Consider the following 26,916-nt stretch of genomic DNA (forward strand, 5'->3'; position numbering starts at 1 on the left):
ACACACACACACACACACACACACACACACACACACACACACACACACACACACACCAAATTCCCTGACCCTTGGTTAAGAACTCCTTATTTAGACAGAGTTGACTGTGGCACTGAGGGGTTAAGTGACTTACCTGAGAAGACAAGACTAGCACCCGGGGCTTCCTGACTCTAAGACTGGCTCTCTCTCAACTATTCCCCATGCTATCAAAAGAATTGATTCCTACAATTTTGAAAAATCAATCTTCCCTCAGTCTCTCCTCTGACAACCTAGATGCCTTTACTGAAGTGAAAACCAATGTAACTGCAATGTTTTGTGGAAACTTCACAGTCTCTGAGAATTTATTTTATCTTGACAGATCTAAGAGGCTGTCGCTGTGGGTACTCCCTCCACAGACTCAGACATTTATTGGAGCCTCTAATCTTCATCCTTTTCTAGGGTCAGCTCGGTGCTACAGTGGATAGAGCACTGGGCTCTGCAGTCAGGAAGACCTGAATTCAAATCTGACCTCAGACACTTATCGTTGTGTGACTCTAGGCAAGTAGCTTAACTCTGCCTCAGTTTCCTCATCTGTAAAAATGAACTGGAGAAGGACATGGCAAGCCACTCCAGTATCTTCACCAAGGAAATGCCAAATGGGTCACAAAGAGTTGGATCTGAATTAAACGAATGAACAACAAATTCTTGACTAGGTCTTTACATAAATCTTCCACAGGAATCTCCATGATGTTGCTAGAAGGCTTTCTCTCACTATTATAGGATCTCAAAGGAGAAAGATGAGCCACTAAAACTCTTGATAGAGAATTTCAGTGTTGGAAGAGATCTCTTCAGCCACCAAGCCCAAATGATACTTGAAAAAAGAATCTCTACTACGATAATTATAATAATTTGGAGATTTGAGAGGTGAGCTAATAAAGGAATCTCTCTGACTCGTATTTGCCCAGGCTTGGCTCAAAGACTTCTGGAGACGGTCCAATCCACTTCTGGACACCGCTAATTGTTGTGAAGCTTTTCCTCTGTAAACTTCCACCCCACTGCTCCTGGTTCTTCCCTCTGGGGCCAAGTTAAACAAGGCTAATCCTCCCTCCATGCGACATCCCTTCAGATACTTGAAAACAGTTTCATGATCCTAGCCCTCTCCTATGCCAAGTCTTCTCTTCTCCAGACTAAACATTCCCAGTTCTTTCACTCAGTTCTCATACAGCATTCACCCTTCTGGCTGCCTTTCTTTGGACATCCTCTCACTCATCGATGTCCTTGTTTAAACATGGTACCCAAAGTGAACATCTATTGAGTCTCATTCTCACTCCATCATAGGAGCCTCCACCATTTTAGCTTCCAGATTCTTAGAACCCTTTATAATCTTCTAATGAGTACACATACATACATGCTACTTACTTACATGGCAGCAGCACATAACAATTTGCGGCAAAATCTCCGTTCAGACACCTTTCGTCCGAAGTCAAGTTCAGCTCCTTTTAACTGGGAGTCCCACTTGAGAATCCCACTTGCTAGGTCTTACCAGCTTTCAGACTCCAGGGGCAACACAGAAACATTCTCTCCAGAAGCCAAGTGTCCAGCGGCAGAATTTGTAGGGATCACAACTATTACAAGACCATTTGACTCCTCCAGTTCCCAGGATCTCCCAGGATGGAGTATACTCACTTCTGGGATCCCCAGTGGCCAAGGACTGGGATAGGTTTGGATTCACAAGTTCACTTGTATAGAGCTTAGGAACCTCAGGGCCCACCAGATCCAACTTTGTCATTTTACAGATAAGGAAAAATTAAGCAACTTTCCCTACGTCACACAGGCAGTAAGAAAGAAGAGGTACCATTTGGACCCAGGACCCCTGGCCCCAAAGCTAAGTGCTCTTTCCACTGTAACATATTTCCCTTATTTCTTTTTCTTAGGTTGTTTCTTCTCTTTCATCTCTGTGACTGGGTTATTTAAAATACCTTTTGTTAGTTAGGATACTTTATATTTTTGAAGGTATTTCTCTAGGGCAGCTAGGTGGGGCCATAGAGTGCCGGGCCTGGAGTTGGGAAGATTCATTTTCCTGAATTCAAATCTGGCCTCAAACTCTTACTAGCTGTGTGACCCTGGGCAAGTCACTTAACCCTGTTTGCCTCAGTTTCCTCATCTGTAAAATGAGCTGGAGAAGGAAATGGCATACCACTGTGCTATCTTTGTCAAGAAGACACCAAATGGGGTCACAAAAAGTCAGACACAAACTGAAATGACTAAACAGCAATTTCTCCATTTCCTTTGTGTTCTCAGTTGTGTTACCACATACCTGTGCAGAATAGGTTCTAATGAATCTTTTTCATTTCCTCTGGTTTTGTTGTGATTTTACCTTGTTCATTTACTATTCTGTTGATTTGACTTTTTCGCTCTCTTCTTTTTAACCAGCTTGACTAAAAGCTTGTCAATTTTATTAGTCTTGTCAAAGAACAAGCCTTTAATTTTATTTATAATTTCAATAGCTTTTCTGATTTCTAATCTATCTATTTCTCCTCTCATTTTCAATATCTTTTCTTTTGTGCTTTAGGTTTGCAGGTTGATTTTATAATTTTTAAAAGTTACATGTTTACTTAATTTAATATTTAATTATATTATATAAGTTAAAATTAATTTCATTAATCTTCTTTTTTTCTATTTTGTTAATGCATGTTTGAAGGGATATGATTTTTATCATGAGAACTGCTTTAATGGCATCCCAGAAATTTGGCATTTTTGTCATCATTATACTTTTATTAGTAATTGTTTCTATAATTTGTTCTTTGACCAATTCATTATTCATTGTTTAAGTCTCCATTTGGGTCTGTGTCTTTTATGTGTGTCCCCTGAACTGATTAATATTTTTATTGTGTTATACTCTATAAAGGATATATTTATTGTTTGTGTCTTTTTACATTTGTTTGCAATATCTCTATGACTTAATACATGGTCAGTTTTTGTAAAAGTTACATGTGGTGCTGAGAAAAAAAATGCATATTCTTCAGTAGTTCCATTTTGAAGAAGTCTTAGCTCAAGTTTCTCCAGCAATTTGTATTCTATATTTTCCCTTTTGTTTATCTTTCTGTTAGAATTATTCAAAACTCAGAGAATGTTGAAAGCTCCTGCCAGTATTGAGTTACTGCCTATGTCTTCTTGAAGTTCAGTTAATTTTCCCTTTATGAATTTACATGCTAAGGTATGCAAATTAAGGGTTAAATTGAGAGTTAAGGGAGAACCCTTGACTCTTTCCATCAAATCATATTGCCTTTTCAAAAATGTCTTGTGCCTCCCCATCTCTGCCTTTCTGCTTATGCTGTTGATTTTATTTGAAATTCCTTCCTCTTCTCCACCCACTCATTCCTCCTTTTGAGTGCCTAACCATCCTTCAAAGCCCAGCTCAAATACTGCTGCCTCCATGAGCCATCCCTGATTTTCCAGCCACAAGTGATCTCTCTTTTCTCTAAATTCCCAAATCACTCAAAGCTTTTCTCCCACTCTGTTTTTTTGTGTCCAAACCATCTTCCCAGTCACCCAGTTTTTAACCTCGGAGTCATTCCTCACTCTCCCCTTTTCCTCACTACCCTACTTGCCATTCAATTCATTGTTGAGTCTGAGAATCCTGTGTATTCCCCCTCTCACATTGGTCCTCTTCCCTTCACTCACAGTCATTGCCTTAATGCAGCCCTCATCATCTCTCCCTTGGACTTCCATCAAGGTCTCCTAGTTGGGGTCTTGACTCTAATCTCTCCTCTCCAATCCTTCTAGGAGGAGATGGGGAGAGTGATAATATGGGGAGTGAAGGTGATGTGAAAATAAAAGTGATCAATAAGAATGTATTTTTTAAAATGATCTAGGAAGGGGCAGCTACGTGGCACAGTGGATAGAACACCAGCCCTGGATTCAGGAGGACCTGAGTACAAATCCGGCCTCAGACACATAACACTTACTAGCTGTGTGACCCTGGGCAAGTCACTTAACCCCATTGACTAACTGAAAAATAAATAAATAAATAAAATAAAATGATCTAGGGATACAAAGCAAAAATGAAACAGTTTCTGCCTTCAAGGAGCTTCCTCTGTACTGGGCAGGACGTGGTATTCAACATGTACATGAATACACTCCACAGAGCAGCCAAAATCAGCTTCCCAAGCTATGTCAGACCATGATACTCCCTTGCTCAAAATATTTCCAAGGCTCCCCATCACCTCTGGTTCAGAGAGCTGTTGACTCTCTGGTTCAGAAAGCAATTGGACTGCTGACTCTCCCTCCTGTTGCCATCATGTCTTTTGCCTCTGCCTTTGCCTGTGATGTCCTTCATGCCCAGAATAGGCACCTTGCCTCTTTCTATTCCTTCAAGGCTTGGCTCAGGACCTCCTTCCTCCAGAAAGGCTTCTGTATCCTGCTAGCTACCAGGACCTTCTCCTTCCTCACGGTAGTTGCCTGGGTACACAGTGTATTCTGCTGTCCAGCCTCCAGAGGAGAAGCTCCTTGAGGGCAGGGACTGTTTCATTATTATCATAGATCCCTAGCTCCTAGCACAGTGCTTTGCATGTTTTTAAAAAATGTTTTATTGATATAATTTTTTTACATCACTTACATCAACCACTCTATTCCTCTCCCACTCCCTCCCATAGAGCCATCCCTTATAAGAAACAATACAAAGAGGAAGAAAGAAATAAAAGATTCAGCAACACTAAGCAAATATCCCAAAAAAGTCTGACATTCTTTACAGCACTCTCTGCTAATGGTCTCCCACCTCTGCAGAGAAGCAGGGAGAGATGTCTTCTCGTATCTTTTCTTGGGGGGCAAGCTAGATTGTCATGATTTCACAGCATTCTGTTTTGATTTGTACTAAGTGTTTGTTTGGGGTGGGGTGATAGCTAAGATTTCATCATTGCAGGGAACTCTTAAAGAGGAAACTCTCTCCCCAAGGCTGGTTGTCTATCCGCTACACCACCCTGCTGCTCATTAAATGTCTATTGAGTTGAATTGAGCATGGTTTGTCTCCCTGCTACATAAGAGCAAGCTCCCTGAGGGCAGGGGCTCTTACACATCTTTGCGTCCTTGCTCAGTGTTTAGTGGAGCATCTTGCAGTGCTTGGCACACAGTAGTCACTTAATAAATGCTTGTCGATTGACTGTTTGATGGCAGTTCATAAATATGAGTTAAATGAAAATACAGATGAGTCAACAAATGAAATGAACCAGGGCCACTGCCGATGAGAACTGATCCTACTACATCCACCCAGGGCATTCTGGGCTAAATAAATCCTGATTCATTCAATTTGCTTCCTTTGATTCACTGAAGGTTCAGCTGCTCCAGCAGAGACCTTGGAATTGGGCACCTCAGAAATTCCAAACTTTTCTGAAAGACTAGTTAGCTCTCTTCTCACCTACATAATGTCGTAGGACTATGATTTATGGGTAGGAAGGGACCCAGAGGCTATCGAGTCAAACTGCCTCACAGTAGGTCAGGTCAACAAGCATTTATTAAGCACCTAATATGTGCTAGTGATACAAAGAAAGGCCAAAAAAAAAAAAAAAAGACAGTTCTTGCTCTCAAGGATCTCAGCCTAACGGGTAATGCAAACATGCAAACAACTAGATACAAGGAGAGAGACAAAGACAAAGACAGAGAGAGAGACAGACAGACAGAGAGACAGTGACAGAGAAGAGAGAGACAAATAGGAAGAGAGAGAGACAGAGAAACAGGAAGATGGAGACACAGAGACAGAGGAAAAGAGACAGAGAGAGAGAGAGGGAGGGAGGGAGGTAGAGAGAAAGAGGGAGAGAGGGGGGAGAGAAAGAGAGAGAGAGAGAGAAAGAACACATAGGAATTCGTCTCAGACAGTAAAATTAATATATATGTATGTATGTGTACTTATATAAGATTAAAGAGGACTAGGAAAGCCTTCTTCTAGGAGGTGGGATTTTAGCTGAGACTTGGAAGAAGCCAAGAAGTGGAGATGAGGAAGGTGAGAATTCCAGGCTTGGGGGTCAGCCAGTGAAAACGCCCAGAGTTTTGGGATGGAAGGTCATGTCTGAGGAAAAGGAAGGAGAACAGCGTCACTCGATTGTAGAGTATGAGGTAGAGAGAAAGGTGTAATACATCTGGAGAGGTAGGAAGGGTCATGAAGGGCTTTGAATGCCAAACAGAGGATTTTATATTTGATCCCGGCAATCGGGAGCCTCTGGAGTTGTTTGAATGGGGGAGGGTGACGCAGTCAGACCCGAACTTTAGGGAGATCCCTTTGACGGCTGAGTGGAGAACGGACTGGAATGGGAAGAGGGGTCTGGGAAGTTGAGGCCATTTGGACTGGGTAGGGCCAGACTCCTTAGAGGGAGGTAGACTGGAGTGGCGAGGAGGGAGCAAGGCCCCCCTGCTTTGAAATAGAAGAAATGGAAGCCCCGAGAGACTGGAGTCCAACAGAGTTCAGGTGAACTAGAACCCAGATCTCATGACTGTCAGCACTCTGGCTTCTTTGCCTGGAGCAGCCGGGATGTTGAGAGAAGCAAGGCTTGTGACCCAGCGTGGAGGAGGCTTCTTTCACCAGCATCCGGTTGGTTAAGAATAACTTCATTTATTAGTTTAAGTGAGATCACCACAGGGCTGGAAATTCACTGTCAGCTTAAAGGCAAAGTATTGGAAAGGAAAAGAAAAGGCCCACTTTGTGGCAAGGTTTATTAATAACGATCATCTTTTTAAAAGAAGGCCATGTGAACACTCCCCAGGCCTCGTTTGCCTTCTGCGCCTTTACATAAGTTTATGAGACTTATATTTGCCTTTATTTGAATTCTAAGCTGTCATTTTTCCTTCATGGCCGAAGAGGAAAGCTGCGAGAGCTGCAGAATACATCACCAGGGTACAGGCAGCTTCTGATGAGTACCACAAACCAGAAAGAGACTGAAGCCAAGCAAAAGCGGGGCTACGCTCATGCGGCAACAGCCCTGGCCTTGGAGAACCTGGGGTCAAGGCTGGATGGGTCACTCTAACTCTCCAGGCCTCAGTTTCCTCATCTGTAAAATGAGAGGGTCTGACTAGATGACATGGAGCTCATGTCATAAGACTTTGAGCTAGGAGGGACATTAGAGATCATTCAGCCCAACTCCCTCATTTTAAAGAGGGGTAAACTGAGGCCTAGAGAAATGAATGGACTTGTCCAAGGTCATACAGCTAGTAATTAGCAGAGCCAGGTTTAGAACCCAGGCCCTTAGACTCCAAATCTAGCACTTTTTCCGCTGCACCATTTATTTCCATTGACTTATATTACAATTTCATTCTAGATCTAGAGATATATTTTGGGTCATTACGTGATGCTGCCTACTCTAGTTTCCATCAGCCACAGCAAATGAATCCCTTAGGGCATCAGAGACCAGCAGAGCTGGAAGGGGCTTCAGGGGTCATTTCATCTAATATTCATCTGAGTGTATTGACTATGAAGCCTTTCCCAATCTCTCTTACAGCTAGTGCCTTCCCCAGGTTGGTAATCTCCAATTTATCTTGCATGCGTCTTATTTGGATGTAGTTGTTTGCATGTTGTCTCTCCCATTAGACTGCTCCTGGCTCTGCCCCTTGAGGCCAAGAAGAATACATCAATGCCTCCTCCACATGAAATAATAATAACATAATAAATAGCCAATAATGGCTAACATTTATATAGTGCTTACTATGTGCCAGCCACTATGCTCAGCACTTTAAAATTAATATTTCTTTCTTTCTTTCTTTCTTTTTTTGGTTAGGCAATGGGGTTAAGTGACTTGCCCAGGGTCACACAGGGTCTAAAATTAGTATTTCATTGGATTCTCACAACAACCCTGTGGGGTAGGTATTATTATTGCCCTGGTTCTGCAGTTGAGGAAAATGAGGCAAACAGATCAAGTGACTTGCCCAGGGTAACACAACTGAAGCCGGATTTGAACTTTGGTCTTCCTGACTCCAGACCCCTCACTCTACCCACCTCACCACCTAGCTGCCTTTTCAAATACTTGTACACAGCTATTATGTTCTCCCAAAGTCTTCTTTTCCCCAGGCTAACTATCCCCAGATTGTACATAAATGAAACATAACTTTTAAAAACATATTAAGTACAAATTTGTTGTGTTGCACATGAAATTTATTGGAGACCTCTCCTTCCACTTACCCTCAAGGAACAAAAAACAACCCTGCACAATTGGGCAGATGTTTCTTGTTAAAGTCGTTAAATGTTCTCACTGAGGGAGGTAAGAAAGAAACACAGACTTTCAAAGGTCATTTCAGCACACAACCTCCAGAAGGATATGCCGTTCATTTCACATTTGTCTGTCTTATAGACTCTGTTAAAGACCAATTTCCATAAATATGATAAGATAGATATATGGAGTAAGTGCTTAATAAATGCTCTTCCTTTCCTTCCTTTTCTTCCTTTCTCCCTGCCTCTCTCTTTTTTCCTTCCTTCCTTCCTTTCTTCCTTCCTTCCTCTCTTTCCTTCTTCCTCCTTACCTTTCTTTCTTTCTTCCTTCCTTCCTTTCTCTTTCTTTCTTTCTTTCTATCTTTCTTTCTTTCTTTCTTCCTTTCTTTCTTTCTTTCTTCCTTCCTTCTTCCCTTCCTTTCTTTTTCTTTCTTTCTTTCTCTTTCTTTCTTTCTTTCTTTCTTTCTTTCTTTCTTTCTTTCTTTCTTTCCTTCCTTTCTTTTTATTCATTCATTAACCATGAGCTTTATCGGGTTGGCAGCTGAAACAACCCGAGCTCACCCTACTTGGTGTGGTTAGGCCAGGGGTATCCACCATCATAGCTAGTCCAGGAGGAAAGCCATATTCCTGCATCCCCAAAATAAGCACCATCTCCAAATCTCAGTTCACAATAAAAGAAAATGAAGTCCAAGACAGAATTCCTTCTGCACCTTTACATAAGTGCTGGAGAGAAGCTGGGGGCAGAGGAGCTGATTAGAGAGAAGGTCGCTGGGTTCTGTTTCCCCATCCCCCTGACCTACTCTAATAAATCATTAGAGTTTCTTGTGCTTTTCCTCTGAGGATCGTGGTAAGGTCTGACTTGTGCAATGACTCCAGGATCTAGGGCACCAACTCAGCACAAGCCAGAGTGCCAATGGGAGGATAGTTCCCGGCTGGCAAAGGCTACAGCCAGGCTGGCTGCAGGAGCCTGAGACATCTGGGTGAATCCAGGTCAGGTTAGCAGCTGGGATGGAACAAGGAAGGGCCCTACTCATCAGCTTAGGCAACATGAAGCGTGTGACAGGCGGGAAGATGGAGAAGGTGGTGGGTAAAGGGGGAGGCATCTCTGGCTCATAGTTATGTAGCACTAAGCCCTTTGATGTAGGTAGCACAACTATTATCTCCCCTATTATAAATGTAGGGAGAGCAAAGTTCATAAAGGTGGCCCACAGCCACATAGCTAGTAAGGTGGAAAGAGCACTGATGTGGGAAACAGACCTGTCTTCAAATTCCTATGCTGATTGTTACTGTGTGACCTGAGCCTCAGTTTCCTCATCTGTAAAATGGAGTTAGACTGATCTCTGAGGTCCCTTTCAGCTCAGAGCTGTGATTCCAAGGGCTAGAGATGAGACTTGGGTCCAGGTCTGATGCTCTTTCCAATACACCACACTGCCTTTCAGGAGTTAGGACATCTCTATCAAATCTTCTCCCAGCAGAATAAGATGGACCAAGGAGAAGGAAAGTGACCTATCTACCTAGGGCAGGGCTGAAGAAAGGGGGGTGCTAGCACTGTGCTAAGCCCTTTACAAATATTCTCTCGTTTGATTTTTGAGGGGCCTTTAAAATATCTGGTCACTGTTATGTCTGACCAGATCAGGAGGGAACATTGTGGTGAGAGGTACCTAGGGACTGCCCTTATGATAAAAATAGCTGATATTCTTATGGCACTTTAAGATTCACAAAGCATCCTTCATCTCATTAAACCCTTGCAACCTTGTATGGTGGGCACCACTGGTATTATCCCCATTTTACAAATGAAGAAAATCAGATTCATGGAGGTTAAAGGATTTGACCACAGGCAGGATTTGAATCCAGGTCTCTTCTGACTATCAGAGTACAGGCAGTGTGATAGAGTGGAGAAAGGCCTCTTTCCATGGAATAATTCTTCCATGGGATAATAAAAATATTAATAAATAATACTTCCATAGGATACTAAAGAGACTGGTCTATTTCTATAGATTAGGACAGGTCCTCAAGTCCTGGGTGCTTCACCAATACTCTGGGACGTGGTGTCTTGTTGGATGAGACCTTACCACATCTAACTGGTCCCAAACTGGAACATGTTCTTTTTTCATGTTCTTTCTTTGGGCATTTTTTGACATGCCACAGCTTGCTACTGCATCAGACTCACAAAACTATGACCTGGAGGGGCTTTATCATTCATTCATTCATTCATTCATTCATTCATTCATTCATTCATTTTCTCTTCATTCATTCTGATCCCAAGGGTGATACTCTCTGACTCTGAATGAACGGTGTCATCAGAATTATAGACTCTACAGAGACTCACACATCCAATAGGACCATCTGTTGAGGACATTCTTGTACCCTCTGATGGTAGTCTACAGAATTCGCACTCCACACCCCAAAGTCAAATAGACCACAAGAGGTGGTACCCAAATCAGAAAACCGACCGCTCCTGTTGTGAACAATTCAATTCAACTTATTAAACACACATTTATTAAATGCCTACTGTGCACAAGATAAGAGGCAATAGAATATACTATGACGGGAGGTGGAACTTCTCTGATTTGGGTGTTGCCTCTTGTGGTAAGCTCATCATGTTTGCTTCATAAATACTTGATCCCATTCTCTGGCCCTCTGCTTTCTGTAAAATGAAGGGTTTGCATCAGATGGTCTCTAAGGCTCCTTCTAGTTCGAAGTCCATGATCCTAAATTACAAAGGTTCCTTCCAATCTCTTTCCCCTAGAGTCACTTAGACAATGTCGTTGGAGTTATGGAAGTCTGAGTCTTTGGATATGTCTTAATTATACTTCAGTCTATGCATTCATCTCCAGGAGCAGCACTCATTAATGTTCTCCCTGCAGCTTAATATTAATTTCATTTGTCGTGTTCATTAGCTGGTAAGAAAAGCAGGCAGGAGAATTGTTAACATCCATGATGGCAGCTCCCTGGGCAGGCCTTCACACCAGGAGCCCTTATACACACACACACACACACACACACACACACACACACACACACACACGCAGGAAGCCAAAAGCCCTTCCTAGTCAAGAAAACCAAGTGTTACAATACACTTAGTATTTCAAAGGTGGTCCCACCAGGCAATCTCTGCTTGTTTAATTGAGGTCACCTTGTTGAGAACTGAAAAAGAAACAAACCTACCATCCACTTACTCAACATCTGTTGAGTGTGTACACCTGAGAGTTTCTTTCTGTTACTTAAAAAAAAAAAAGGATGTACTGAATGCTGTTTGTGTAACCTGTAGGATATGTAAACCTTCCTTGGCAGTTAATTAAATTTCCATTTCCATTACAGATTTAATTTGCTTCAGCCCTGCTGTCAGGGTATGAACCTGTATCAATCAGGGTACTTTGGCCAAATGATAAGCTTGTCTATTATCTGTGACAGGGATGCCTGAGATGGGATATTGGCGTGAGTGAGGAGCCAGGTTTGGAGGCTGAGCCTGCATGAGGAGCTGCCCGAGTGACCTTCAGATACTCACTGAGCGCCTCTGAACTGGGCTGATTGATGGCTGAATAGGATACAGGCCGTTGCTAGGCTACAGGCTCAACAGATAGAGCCATCGTTATTTCTCTTCCTGTTGGTTGTGTCATGGAAAGAACCTGGCTCATTCTGGGGTCAAAACCAAATGCTGGGCTTGATTCCTCACTCTCGCCCATGACTTAGCTGTTGACCAAGAGTGAGTCACTTCAGAGCTTCAGTTTCTTTATCTGTAAAATGGGTGTGACAATAATGCAACTGCCTCATTTTATAGCTCATGGGACCACAGATTATAGATCCAGAACAGAAGTGTACCTCAGAGGGCACCTAGTCCAAGCCATTCATTTTACAGATAGGGAAACTGAGGCCCAGAGAGGTGTGGTGACCTAATGATCACAATGTAGTAAATAACAGTACAACCAGAATTGGAGCCCAGGTCTTCTATCTCCAAATATTGTTATAATTGACATTGATGTCGCATTTTAAAGTTTGCCAAGTGTGCTAATCATTGTATTCTTGGTTATCTGGCTTTAGAACACATACAGACTAACTTCAGTGTTCTTGATTCACATACAAAGTTTAACTTAATTTTTTATTGTTGAAAGCAACTGTCTATTTCTTCTGAATTATCACATGAACACCTTTGTTGGTGAAGGAGGGCTCAGATTTTAAATACTGCTTATTAGATTCTGTCCATTATGCAAAAAGGCCATAATGATTAGCTTTACATACAAAAAGAGCCTCAATTATTTCTTCCCATTTTACAGATAAGGAAACTGAGGATCTAAGAGGTTAGGTGATTTGCCCTTGGTCAGACATCTAGTAAGTCCCAGAGACTGGATCTGAAACCAGATCTTCCCAACTTCAATTTAATGCTGGTAGCATGGTGGATAGACTGCTGAAATTGGAGGTGGGGAGACCTGAGTTTGAATTCTGCCTCAGATACTGACGAGCTGGGTAACCCTGGGCAAGTCATTTAAAAAAAAAAACATGCTGTGCCTCTGTTTCCCTCATCTGCAAAATGGGTGTAATAATTGCACCTACCTCCCCAGGGTTGTTGTAAGAATCAAATGGGATCATATTTGCAAAGTGCTTTGCAAAACTGAAAGGTCTATATAAATGCTACCTATTGTTGTGATTTTTATCCAGTGTATCACTTTATCAACTTGACAAAGGTTTTTTAATTCTTTTTAAATTGCCTATCTTATCCTCAAAAGAGCATAGTTATTCTTCTAAATATGGCGCCACTTGCACAGATGATCAAAATGTGAAATATTCCTGATCCCAGGACCAGGAAGTACCCATCAATACTCTCTAGACCGGGTATGGTAGTTCCTATTATGTCATGTCAATGTTTATTTTGTACCTTTCACCAGGGCAAGGCAAGAATATAGTATTCAGCTGCTTTCACATGAGATGACAGATCAGTCATCTTAAGGATGATGATAGATAGACATCATGTCATTCAACCCATTTTAAAGCTGAAGAAACTGAGGCCTAGAAAGAAGTGACTTGTCTAAGGTCAATAAGTAGCAAAGGGAAGAGATAGGATTTGAACCCAAGTTCTCTGATTCCAGAGCTACCATTCTTTCCATTGTGTCACATTTCCTCCCTTCTTTGCAGCTATCCCATGTCCTTCCCCCATGACCTTCCTAATGACAGTTATGGTCATAGAATCCTTGACCAAGAGGGGGCCAATGAACTTGGTCAGGGTCTTTCATTACAGGGTGAAAGGAGAACTGAACCTCTGTTGGGTTCCTCTACCGGGGAGCCCATAACTGGTTTCCTTTCCACTGGATAAGTATTTTCATTTCAGTGAAATTAGAGGTAGTCTGTGTTGATAATGAAATCTGACCTAAGGTCTGTAAATTAGGTCTACTTCGTGATCCCTCCTTCCTCCCTTCTTTCCTTCCTTCCTTCCTTCCTTTCTCCCACTCCCTCCCCTCCCAGCTCCCCTCCCTCCCCTCCCTTCCCCTCTCCCCTTCCCTTTCCCTTCACTTCCTTTCTTTCTCCTCCCATCTCTTTCGTTCTCTCCCAGTGATTTCATTGAGTCTTTTTAGGGAGTGCCTGGTGGCACTCTCTCTACTGATATAGATCTAGGCTTGCTCAGCTAGCTCTACCAGGGGAGCAGGGGGTAAAGTGAATTGTTCACAGCCACCCAGCCAGTATGTGTTAAAAGTCAGGTTTCCCCGACTCTCTCTACACTATGCCCCATTGCCTCTCTCGTGATCTCCTCTGACAGCTGATTTTGGGTGTCGGACAACCAGGACCATCACCAGTGGGCCCCAGGCAGAACCCAATCTAGATGGCTCTAAATTAACATGTCTAATGAAAAGGAAGTAGCTACAGGTCTCTGAAAGGATTGGGGCAGATCTCCAGGATTCTAGATTCCTCAGGTGAACATTCCTCATTGGACACTGCAAATCTAGCTGGTGTGACCAGAGCTGGTCGCCATGGCTCCCCTACCTTGAATGCCTCTCACCTCAGCTGAGACTGTGAAGGGAGGCCAGAGTGGCAATGATGAGTGGGCCCAACCTTTAAATATCAATTGTGGGGGGACGTGTTGCAGTGGTGGGGTGCCACTCCTACTGTGGAATGGGCTTTAGGAGTTGAGACTTCTTACTCATTCACCAGTGGTAAACAGGACCCAGGGAGCAGGGCACTCCAACATCTGATTCCCAAGGGGCAGGGGAAGGGGCGGCCCCTCAATATCACCATAATCTCTCACCTCCACCTTTTGGCATTTCTTCTCTATACACAGTGGGGCTAAGTCCATGGAAACTATCTGCTCAGTCAAGCCTGCTTCTCCTCTAACTACCAGATATAATACTTGCCAGTATTTAATGCTTTAAGATTTACAAAGTATTTTACGTGTATTATCTCATTTGATCTTCACAAGAACACTGTGATGTAGGTGTTCTGGTTATTAGATACGGAAACTGAGTCAGAAGGAGACTAAATGACTTGTCAGTCACATGGTTAGTAAGTGTCTGAGGCAGGATTTGAACCTGGGTCTTCCTGACTCCAAGTCAAGCACTGTATCCACTCCCTGGCCCATAGCCACCTCTTGAGCTCAGGTGAGCCTCACCCAATATCAGCATGAAACGTGTGTGTGTATACGTGTGTATGTGTGTGTTTGTGTGTGTGTGTGTGTAGGAAGGAGGGAATGAGGGGAAGGGGGAAAGTGGAGGAAAGAGTCAGACCTACTCTTCATATTGTTCCCATTCAGCATGGCCTTGTTAGCAACAATAATTAATTAAAATAAGAAGCTGTCATTCTTTATCTATCCTCTCTTTCATGGCCAAACTCCCAGAAAAAGTTGTCCACACTCTGCCTCCACTTTGTCTCCTCTTTCAACCCCTCTGTGACCCTACCACTCAACCTGAAACGACTCACTCCACAGTGACCAAGTAGAACCTCATTGCTAAATCCTCTGGCCTTTCCTTAGCCTTCATACTCTCTGGAAAGCTAGCTTCATAGGTAAGAAACTTGATTTCCTCAAAAACCTTCTCCTTTCTACCTCCTTCCATCTTCTGGCGCTCACTGAGACCTTGATCCCTCCTGGTAACACAGCTTCCCTGGTCACCCATTCCAGCGTGGCATACGGTTTCTTTCCTGCTCCCCAACTCCTGGGGTGGGGACCAAAACTACTCCTTGCTACCCATGGCCGCTTCCATGGTCTCTCTCTACCATCAGCACCCAGTCTTCACTCTTCCTTGGAGGTTCATTCAATCCATATCTACCACCCAATCGAGATGCTGACACTGTTCTCTACTGTCCTCCAGGACACACACTTCCCCTTCTTTCCTCAATGATTTTAGAGGCTGGCTCACCATCTTTCTCTTGTACCCAACTCTTGCCTTCATTCTATGGGACTACGCTCAACTTTCTAATTCCTCAAATTGCTCATTTCATTTGACCTCCTCTCCATCCCTAGACTACACACAGACATAATCATACCTTTGATCTTGCCATCACCCACAACTGGTCCACATCCATGTTCATGAATCCTGAAATCCCTTTACTTCATCATTTTTCCCTCTGCCTTACAATGCCGAAACCTGTTCTTCATCTTCTCTGTGACCTCCAGTCCTTCCATGCTGCAGTTGTTTTACAGGCCATCACCCAAGTACTGGCTCTCTTCCCTTCCTCATCTTGACCTCTTGGTGAACCAGGTCAACTCTACATTGTCTTCTCTAGAATTTCTCGTTCTTTTATCCCGATGCCCATCTTTCCCTGCCAAACCCCAGCCTTGGATTACACCCACTAGACTTGGAAGCTGGAAAAAAAAACAAAACCAAAAACATGCAACTGTCCCTCCAGGAGAATGTAAGCCTCTTGAGGACAAGAGCTGTTTCATTTCCATGTTTGAACCCACAGCACTTTGTACAGTGCTGTGCACACTATCGGCACTTAATAAATGTTAGTTGCATTGGATTGGGCTGGAAGTTATTGGATGAGTGGCAGGACTCAGTCCTTTCTCTCCACCTCATGATCGTGTCCCCATGTTTCTGTCTCCCTTCCCTTTGATACTGCAAAAATATCTTCCCTAGACACAAAAAATGCCTAGTTATGACTCTGCCAGCAATTAATTTTTTTGCTAAAAGGTAAGCCCTCCCTCTTGCGATGCTGTGTTCAACAAGTCTGGTAAAATTCCTACCCCCAGAAAAGTTTTTCTTTAAAATGCGCTGCTATCTTTAAAGGGTTGGGGGATACTGCTGGTGAGTTCCTGGCTTTGGCTAAGCCCCATGAGCTGACTTGTATCCTGCCTTTATGTCTTTTCAGCAGCTTCAGCACTAACCTTCATCCTTGACACAAAGGGCATCATATTTGTTTCCGGGAATCAGCTCACTTTCAATTTTCACGTCCACAGCTTTCATACTCTGCTGCTCCCCATTCATCTTGCTGCACACCGTCGTCCTAAAATAGAGGAACGAGACAAAGGAAAACTTCAAGTGGAACTGGAAAAAAGAAGGGCAATTACTAGTGCTTATGGGTCATGGTGGTCACCAAACATTAAACATCAGTACACCAGCTTTCAGCTGGGCAGAGATATCTCCCATAAAGAATTTTGACTAAATGTAGTGGAGTAGAAAAACTCATTCTAGGAAAAGAAAAGAAAGACAAGAAAGATAGAAAGGACAATTCCTGAGCATCTTCTAGATTAATTCAGGGCTCAGAGAGTAACACATGTTGGGTTGTTGTTGTTTTTCACACTGGCTAAAATATGAAGGTGGAAAACTATTTTTGCATTTGTTAGAGAAAAACACTGTTTGTACCATAGCCCCTCAAAGCCAATGGGTCTTTGTTTATTAACTACAAAAATCTTTCCATTCTGATCCAGGCTCTTTTCCAGCACTGCTGAGATGTGTCCTTATTCAACTGAAAATCCAGAATTTACTTTTAATAAGAAATCATGAGAGGAAAAAAGAGGAATATGATGGAGTCTCCAGGAAATAAGTCCCAAAGGCATCAGGGATGCCTTTACCAGGGATAGGAGTAGGGGGGAATTTAGGCAATGCTACAAAAAGAGCTGGGTTCTTCCACCCACAAGGTTACTGGATCATGTGAAAAGACACTCTACAAGGAGAAACTTCCATGTATTGAGAAAGTAAGAATGGAACTCAGGGTCTTCAAAGGGAAATGTTGGTCTGCAAAAGGCACCAAGGGCAATTCGAGGGGTGATTTGGAGATGGAAGATGTGACTGTGGCTGTTTCTGGTCTTTTAGTCATAAAGTCATTAAAAAAAATAGACTGAGTGCCAACTACATAGTGTCCTGTGTGTTGTGGGAATACCAAGAAAATAAACACAGTCCTACTCTTGAGAAGCGTTTCATCCAAGTAAGAATGCACTGCATAAACACCTAGGACTAAGGATGGAGTTCTAGCAGTCCAATGGAGTGAGATGTGACTAATGGCTGATCAGGAAAGCTCCCATTGAGAAGGAAGATTTTGAGTTGGACTCTAATCAAAGATGGGCAGGATTTGGATATAAGGTGGGGAAGCACTCCAGAGAGGAGGATCTACATGAGTAAAGGAAAGAGAACTTGCTCAATGTTTGGAGAATAATTAATAAACCAGCCTAGCTAGAACAGAGGATAACCATAGGAAATTAGGAAGAGGAAAGGCAGGCTGTGGAGAGCTTTGAATGCCAGACTTAGGATAATAAATCCAGACCTGGAAGGGACCTCAGAAACCAGCTGATCCAACCTCCTTATTTTACACTTGAGGAAACTGATGCCCAGGGAACTTAAATGACTCTCTCAAGGTCACGATTATCAGAAGGAGGATTTGAACCCACCTCCTTTGACTACTTTAGGTCTTTATCTTATATGTAATAAGGCCATTTGACATCATGGTGGTAGAATCGTCCTTGCAGGCAGGAAGATTTCCCTGGAGTATATTGAGATCATGGGCTGAACACCGTCAGGCTCAGAAGGATGGAGGAAACAGAGTATTTTGGATGAAAAATCCCCTTGGATTGGTTTGGTTGGGAAGTTAGCCACAAAACAATAACAATGCTATTTACCAATGACTGCTCAGAGAGAAAACTATTTCAGGAAATTGACCAAATGCAGTCCTACTTTGGGAATGTGCTTATAAACAATAATTCTTCAGTGTTTATATGCCATATACATATGCCATAGTATACCTTAATATTATAGAACAAGATCTGATGTCAGGAAAGTCCTCCCTTGACCCTATCCAAAGGGGTCCAGCTACTACAATAACAAAAACAATTTCTCTTTGAAGCCCTTGCTGAGACCTGGGCCCTAGGGTATTTTCTCTACCCAGCCTTAGTGCATACAGGTAAATGTATTCTAGGAAGTAATCAGATGCCGATTGAGCTCCCTGCTTGGGACCCTGTGCCAAAGGTAACGTTGTCCAACTGAAAGTAAGCTGGTCAAACTGTAATTCTAACACCCCATTAACAAGGACAACATGGAATAACACCTTTTCATTGCTAACCATACAGCCTGAACTTGGGCCAAGACTCCAGGACTCACACTGATGGCCAAATTTACAATAAGGCCATAGGCAAGCTTCCAAAAGATGGTGCCTAAAACGTTGTTCGGCCGTTTTTCAGTCTTGTCCAACTCTGTGACCCCATCTGGGGTTTTCTTGGCAAAGATACTGGAGCAGTTTGCCATTTCCTTCTCCAGCTCATTTCGCAGATGAGGAAACTGAGGCAAACAGGATTAAGTGATTTACTCAGGGTCACACAATTAGTAAGTGTCTGAGGCAAGATTTGAACTCAGGAAGATGAGTCTTTCTGACCCTAGGCCCAGCCCTCTATCCGCTGCGCCCCTAGCTACCTAGAATTGGGTGAGTGATTGTAAGGTATTTATCTGATTTTTCTACCAAGATTCCATTTTAGCTTGTGCATTTTACATCATACTCAGCACATCAAATACAGGAAGAACATTTGAGGGTAATTGGCCAGCTATAACCTGGCTCCAGTCTCCCTTTCCAGCCCTTCTTCACACTTATTGTCTTCACACGTTCTACATTCCAGACAAACTGGATAACTAGCTGTTCCTCAAACTCAACTTATCATCTCACATCCCCATGCATCTGCTCTGCCCATCCCCTACACTTGGAGTACAGTACTCCTCACTTTTGCTAGTCAGAATTTTTTCCCCTTAAAAATAATAGTAGCTCACGTTTTTATATAGGGAGTTAAGACATGCATCCTTTATCGCAGGTCCTCACAACTATGCTGGGAGGAGCTGCTATTTTTATCCCCATTTTACAGATAAAAACTGAGAGATCAAGTGACTTGCCCAGAGTCATACAGCTAGTAAGTGTCTGAGGCCAGATTTGAACCCAGGCCTTCTTGACTCAAAGTCCATCCTTCTATCACCTAGTCTACTCTACCAATGTTCTCTTCCAAGGCCCAACGCAAGGGCCACCTCCTCTTTGTAGCCTAATCTGGACATCTGGAAGTGTCAAGTTTTCTTAGATCACTTTTTGAATCAATCCTTGGCTCTCATCACAATCTCAACCTACAATGTTTTATACTTACCTGTGTCTATATTGTCCTTTCCTCTCACCGCCTATCCCATGCCCACCCCATCATGAAAAATGTAAGCTCCCTGAGAGCAGGCATTGTATCATTTTGTATTTTAGTGATCTACAGTACCAAACACCAATAAATGTTTGTAGAATTGAACTTAATGGACTTATTTTGATGCCTATGATAAGGGGGTGCCTTTCCTCTACTTTCCTAAAATGTATGCTGAAGACATTTTGGTTTATATTACTTTTATTAACTATTGTCAATTTAATGAATCCTTTATGTCAGTCAACAAACAATTGTTATACACTTATTATGTCCTAGATACTGTACTAAATGATGGGAATACACTTTTCAACCCTACCCAAATAAGTCCCCAATCTCCAATGTTCTTACAGCTGACCATGTTTCATAATTCTTAGGCCTGCCACTTTTGGTCAGTTAATCGGTCCATAAATGTTTATTGAGTCACTTATTCTCAAACTAAAAAGAAAATCTGGAAATAATCCACTGCTTACCCATCTCCAGTGACCATTTCATTCTGGGTCTCATGCCATGATAAATGGAAAAACTGGCATTTATGTAGCCCTGTATGCTTTATGAAATGCTTTGCAAAATACATTATTTCACTGACAGCTCGCAGCAACCCTGCAAAGGAAGTCATACCAGGTATTATCATTTCCATTTTACAGATAAGGAAACTGAGGCTAAGAAGGGTTGAATGGCTAGGACTCAAACCTAGGTCTTCTTAGCCCAAGTTCAGTATTCTTTCTAGTTCAGCACAGCCTGAACCCAAGTGAATTTCAATGGAGGTTGGAAAATCAGAAAGACTTAAGGAACAAATAATGTGTGTCAACCAGACAACTTCATTCATTCAACATTTACTGAGACGCTACTATGTTTAAAGGCATTAAGTACTCTGGCAGATTACTCAAGAGATTTACCCACAGTAATACAGAGGAGACATGTACAAAAATGACGATGAGACAAAGTGGTATGTGATAATTGGCCAGAAGAAACAATAGGTCATCTAATCTAACCCTTTCATTTATTGATGAGGATATTGAGGCTCTGATAAAATGCAATTGTGTTTAATAGAATGCTGGATTTATTTCTAAACTGAATTAAGCGATTTGCCTAGATTTGCCTAAGTGATTTGTCTGTGTAATTTGTCATGAAGGTGCTAAGTGGCAGAACCCAGACTCCAGTTCAGTTCTCTTGACTTCCAATCCAATGCTCTGTCCATGACACTATATTGATTTCTACGTTTGATTGTGGAGGATGGAAAGGTTAGGACCCTGTGGATTGGAGTCTATAAAGCCTGGAAGAGGCAATATTTGAGCTGGGCCAGGAGTTAGATTAGGGGACTAGGAGTGGAATGATTTAGGAGAGGGAAGAGCTTTCCAGGTGAGGGTAACAGAGTGAGCAAAGGCACAAAGGTGGGAAACAGGAAATGGAACTTTGTGGCTCAGTTAAGTCTGAGACAAACGGAGCTGGCCCAAGGGAGAAGACAGTCCACATTCCTCTTCCCACCTCCTGACTCTCCTCTCCAACACAGGCTCCATTATGTGAAAGTACAACAGGGAAATAAAAAGAGCAAGGTGAGTATTAAGGATTGTTAGCCATCGTGAAGAGGCTTAGATATGTTTTATGCCCTTGGATGCCATTGACCTTTAGGCATTAAATTAAATTATCTGATTAAAAATACACAAGGGGAATTCAAGATGATGGAGTACACGTTGGGATCCAGTTGAACTTTTCCAACATTCCCCTCCAAACAACTTTAAAATGAAGCCACAAGTTAAATTTTGGAGTGTAGAGCCAATAGGTCAGGGGGAGACATTTTTCCAGCCTACAACTTAGGAGGTCCACGGGAGAGGCCTGTAGCACCAGCATGGGCACAAGACCAGAGCACAACAGGAGCACCAGCAGAAGGCCTTGGAAGAAGAAAGCAGCAGGAGCTTTGGGATCTCTTAGCCCCGAGATGGTAAGGGGGTTGGAAACTGGGTCAGAAAGAGATGACAGAGGACCCTGTGCTGGCACTGGGTGTAGGTAGCACTGATTGGTAACTCTATTGCTCATAAGCACTTCTGGTTCACAGTTCCAGGATGGGGAGGAGGGTTTCTCATTGGTCACAAGGGAGCATGGGCCCTGGGCATAGTTTTAGGACCAAGAGGAGTTCTAGGACTCGAGGTTACAGGAGAACAAGGTTTTTCCTGGGTAAAGAGCAGAGTGTAGATCATGACAGCAGGACCACACCTCTGCCAGAACAATATCACCTTGGAAGCAGTGAAAACTTGCAGACCCTCTAGAACTAGTTCTGAAAATAACAGCATGAAAAAGCCTAAAGCTTGAAACAGTACCTTCACACCCCAAGGTGAACAGAGATTAATTTTAACGTAATGCTCAAAGTCAAGAAATAGGCTGGGAAATGAATAAACAACAACCACCACAACAAAAGAACTTGACCATAAAAAGCTACTATGGAAGCAGGGAAGACCAAGACATAAACTTAGAAGACAACAACGTGAAAAAAACCTACAGGCAAAGTCTCAAAGAAAAGTGTTAATTAGATCCAGCCCAACCAGAATTCCTGGAAGAGTTAAAGAAAGAGATAAGAGTGGTAGAGGAAAATTTGGAGGGAAAATGAGAGTGATGCAAGGAAATTATGAAAAAAAAAATTAACAGTTTAATAAAAGAGGCACAAAAATACTGAAAAAATATCACCTTAAAAAACATACTTGACCTAGTAGTAAAAGAGCCATAAAAATTTACTATAGCAAAGAACTCCTTAAAAAGCAGAATAGTGGGGCAGCTAGGTGGCACAGTGGATAGAGCTCTGGCCCTGGAGTCAGAAGGACCTGAGTTCAAATCTGACCTCAGAAACCTAACACTTACTAGCTGTGTGACCCTGGGCAAGTTACTTAACCCCATTGTTTAGTAGAAAAAAAAAGCAGAATAGTCCAAATGGAAAAGGAGGTAGAAAAATTTACTGAAGAAAATAAGTCCTTAAAAAGCAATAGAACTGGACAAGTAGAAGCAAATGACTGTATGTGGCCTCAAGAAACAATAAAATAAAGTCACAAGAATGAAAAATTGGAAGAAAATGTGAGCTATCTCATTGGAAAAATAACTGATCTAGAAAATCAATCAAGAAGAAATAATTCAAAAATAATTGAACTACATGGAAGCCATGATAAAAAAAGAGCTTAAACATCTTATTTCAAGAAATTTTAAAGGAAAACTGATGGACATTTTAGATCAGTGGGTGAAATAGAAATAGAAAGAATTCACCGATCACCTCCTGAAAGAGATCCCAAAACACAAACTTCCAGGAACATTATAGACAAATTTCAGAGCTCCCAGGAGAAAATATTTTAAGTAGCTTGAAAAAAATAATTCAAATATTATGAACTTATGGTCAGGGTCACACAAGATTTAGCAGTTTCCACATTAAGGGAGTGAAGGGCTTGGAATATGACAGGGTTATCCCTTCCACATTGTGACTTTCCCCATCATGATTTTAATATATCACAGGTCAGTATAAGAAATTAAATGAGAATTTTTGGGAACTTTTGTGGAAGCCACAAATGACACGAAGGCCAGCAGACGACACAGAAAAAGTTTAGAAACTCAGATATGCATAAAATACATATATAGTATTATATAATATCAACATATTTTGTTTTTAATACCATAATAATTCAGACTTCTCTAGTATGAAGGGAGGGCCAAAAATTTTATGCAGATTTTCCAAATCGTGGGAGTGCCATGTCCCTAAATGCTGCAATGTGGAAGAGATAACTGCATTCCAGAGGGCAAGGGAGCTAGAATTACAACCAAGAATAACGTTCCCATCAAAACTAAGCATAATCCTTCAGGGGAAAAAATGGATATTTGATGGAAAGAGAGGACTTTCAAGCATTCCTGATGAAAAGACCAAAGCTGAATAGAATAGCTGACATTTAAACAGAAGACTCAAGAGAAGCATAAAAATATAAATGTGAAAAAATAATCATAAGGGACTCAATGGAGTTAAACTATTTATACTCCTCTATGAGAAGATGATACATGTAACTCCTAAGAGCTTTATCATTATTAGAGCAGTTAGAAGGAGTCTGTATAGACAGAAGGCATGGACATGAGTTGAATGTTTTGGGATGATCTTCAAAGCAAGAATGTAGGGGTGAGAAAGAAGGACGCACTAGGACAAGGGGAAGATGTTGCTGATGTTGTTCAGTCACTTCCGCCATGTCCAACTCTTTGGGACCCCATTTAGGGTTTTCTTGGCAAAGATGCTGGAGTGGGTTTGCCATTTCCTTCTGCAGCTCATCTGACAGATGAGGGAACTGAGGAAAACAGGGGTCAAGTGATTAGCCCAGGGTCACACAACTAGCAAGTGAAGCCAGATTTGAACTGGTCTTCCTGACTCCAGGCCCAGCACTATAACCATTATACCACCTAGCTGCCAATCAGGGAGAGGTGGAATGGGGCAAATTTTCTCAGATAAAGGAGGTGTGCAAGGAAGAGTTTTTATAGTGGAGGGGAAAAGGGAAGAGTGACAGGAAATGCTTGAACCTTACTCTCATCAGAATTGGTTCAAAAAAGAAAAAGAGAAGAATGTGTGTGTGTGTGTGTGTGTGTGTGTGTGTGTGTGTGTGTGTACTCAATTGGGCATAGAAATTTACCCAATAGGTAAGTAGGAGGGAAAGCAGATAAGAAATATGGAAGGAGGATGAAAAGGGGGGGAGTGGATGGGGGGAGGCAGTGGTCAGAAGCAAGATAGACTTTTGGGGAAGAACAAGATAAAAAGAAAGCAAAAAGAATAAAGAAAGTAAAATGGGATGGCAGGAAATGCATCGTTAGTTATTATAACTGTGAATGTGAATGGGATGACCTAACCCACAGAATGGAAGCAGATATCAGAATGAATTGAAAACAAGAATTCAACAACATGTTTTATACAAGAGGCACATTTGGGGCAGAAAGACACACTTTCTAAGTCAAAATGAAGGGTGGGAGCGGAATCTGTTACGCTTCAGCTGAAGTTAAGATGGCAGGGGTGGGCAACCATGATCTCAGACAAACCAAAAGCAAAAATAGATCTAATTTAAAGAGATAATTAGGGAAACTACATTTTGCTGAAAGGCACCATTGACAATGAAGTAATATAAAAAAATCTTATAGCAGGTTTATCTGATAGAAGTCTCATTTCTGGAACTGAGTCAAATATATAAAAAGTAAGAGCCACTCCCCAATAGATAAATGGTCAAAGGACAAGAACAAGCAGTTTTCAGAAGAAGAAATCAAAGTTACCTATATCCATATTAAAAATGCTCTAAATCTCTAATGATTAGAGGAAAAACAAAGTAAAACAACTCCGAGGTACCAGAAAAGACAAATGTTGGAAAGGATGAGGGAAAATGGGTACATTAATGAATTGTTGGTCTGTGAACTAGTTCAACCATTCTGGGAAACAATTTGAAACTATGCCCAAAGGGCTATAAAATATGCAAATCCATTGGTCCAGCAATACCACTACTAGGACTATTCCCCAAAGAGATCAAAGAAAAAGGAAAAGTACCTATATGTACAAAAATATTTATAACAGCTCTTTTTTGTGGTGGCAAAGTATTGAGATACTCATCAATTGGGGAATGGCTGAATAAGTCGTGGAATGTGATTGTGGAGGACTACTGTTGTGCTATAAAAAATGATGAGAGGTGTGGTTTCAGAAAAAACATGGTAAGATCTATGTGAACTGATACAAAGTGAAGTAAGAAGAACCAGTAGATCACTGTATAGAGTAAAAGTAATGTTGTAATGATAATCAACTGTGATTGACTTAGTTACTCTGATTAATACAATGATCCAAGACAATTGCAAAGGACTGATGATTAAAAATTATTTCCACCTTCACAGAAAGAACTGATAAACTCTGAGTACACACTGAAGTATATTTTTCTTATTTCATTTTTCTTCATTTCCTGTCACTATATTTTGAACACTGTGTCTCAGAGCGTATAAGACAAGATCCTAACGAGAAGCAATGACCAGACAGTTCAATATCAGCACTCTTAAAGGGTCCAGAAAAGGGAAAATGACAGGAAATAAATACTGAAACTGATAGATAATTAAATATCTTTGTTAAACAGAATGAATACTAATTGGGCCAGGACTTATAAACACATCTATCATTCAGGATTTTTTGTTTAGTAGAATTTGTGGTACATATATCAATAAAATAATTAGCATGAAGTATATTTTAATCACTATTTTTTTGCTTTTTTCCCCACAATATGGCTAATATAAAAATGTTTTCATGATTTTACATATGTAATTGATATAATATTATTTGCCTTCTCAGTGGGTTGGGGAGGGATGGGAGGAAGGGAGAAAATCTGGAACTAAAAATTTAAAAAGAAAAGAATGTTTAAAATAAACAAATAAATGATTTTTTTGAAAAAGAGCATAGGGCCAAGCACAACTCTTAGGAGATATCATTGTAGGATGCCTGATCAAAAGAAATATTGTATGTATTTCACAAACCCCAAAGTACTATATAAATGCTAGATATTACTATGTAAACATTATCTGCTACATTACATGGACTACCTGCCTATTAACTTTATCATTAAAAGAATGTTTGAGAGGAAAAAAATACACAATGAAAAAGAACATTCACTCAATGCACCCATCTCGTTGTAGATTTAAAAACATCTAACTTGCCCAGATAATTTTCATCAGGCTTTTCCAGGCTTACCAAAATCTGAATCAAGATGTAAATTATGCAATGAAGATAATGAGCAAAAATGGCTGTTTCAAGCAGAATTGGATTGCAGGCAGCATTGGATTATTTCCACCAACCTCAATTATGTCACATCACCAGGCTGTTCACTTTTTCAGCTGGAAAAACACAATTTCACTGGTGCACCCTGTTAATCCTTGCTACTGGGGTGATTGAGGCTGGTGAACCAGTAGAGTCTGGAAGTTCTGACATACAGTGGGCAAAACTGATGAAGTACCTTTACTAAGTCCCAAACCAATATGGTTTACCCCTGCAAAAGTGTGTGTGTGTGTGTGTGTGTGTGTGTGTGTCTGTGTGTGTCTGTGTGTGTGTGTGTTTGACCACTAAGCTGCCGAAGGAGGGGCCAACCTGAGAGATCCAGTCTTCCAGGAAGAAAGAAAGAAAGAAAGAAAGAAAGAAAGAAAGAAAGAAAGAAAG

General features: G+C 41.6%; 1 protein-coding gene across 1 annotated transcript in view; it reads right to left on the reverse strand.

Annotated features, from left to right (window-relative positions):
• SUSD5 (sushi domain containing 5) overlaps positions 1 to 26,916 on the reverse strand; it is an 87,580-nt gene that overhangs the window by 37,377 nt on the left and 23,287 nt on the right. The window contains exon 2 of the mRNA XM_027847919.1: positions 16,476 to 16,594. Coding sequence (XP_027703720.1) covers positions 16,476 to 16,594 — 119 coding nt within the window. The remainder of the gene's footprint in view (positions 1 to 16,475; positions 16,595 to 26,916) is intronic.

The sequence above is a fragment of the Vombatus ursinus genome, unplaced genomic scaffold, assembly GCF_900497805.2.
Source record: "Vombatus ursinus unplaced genomic scaffold, bare-nosed wombat genome assembly UNPS02005459.1, whole genome shotgun sequence".
NCBI classification, from domain to species: domain Eukaryota; kingdom Metazoa; phylum Chordata; class Mammalia; order Diprotodontia; family Vombatidae; genus Vombatus; species Vombatus ursinus.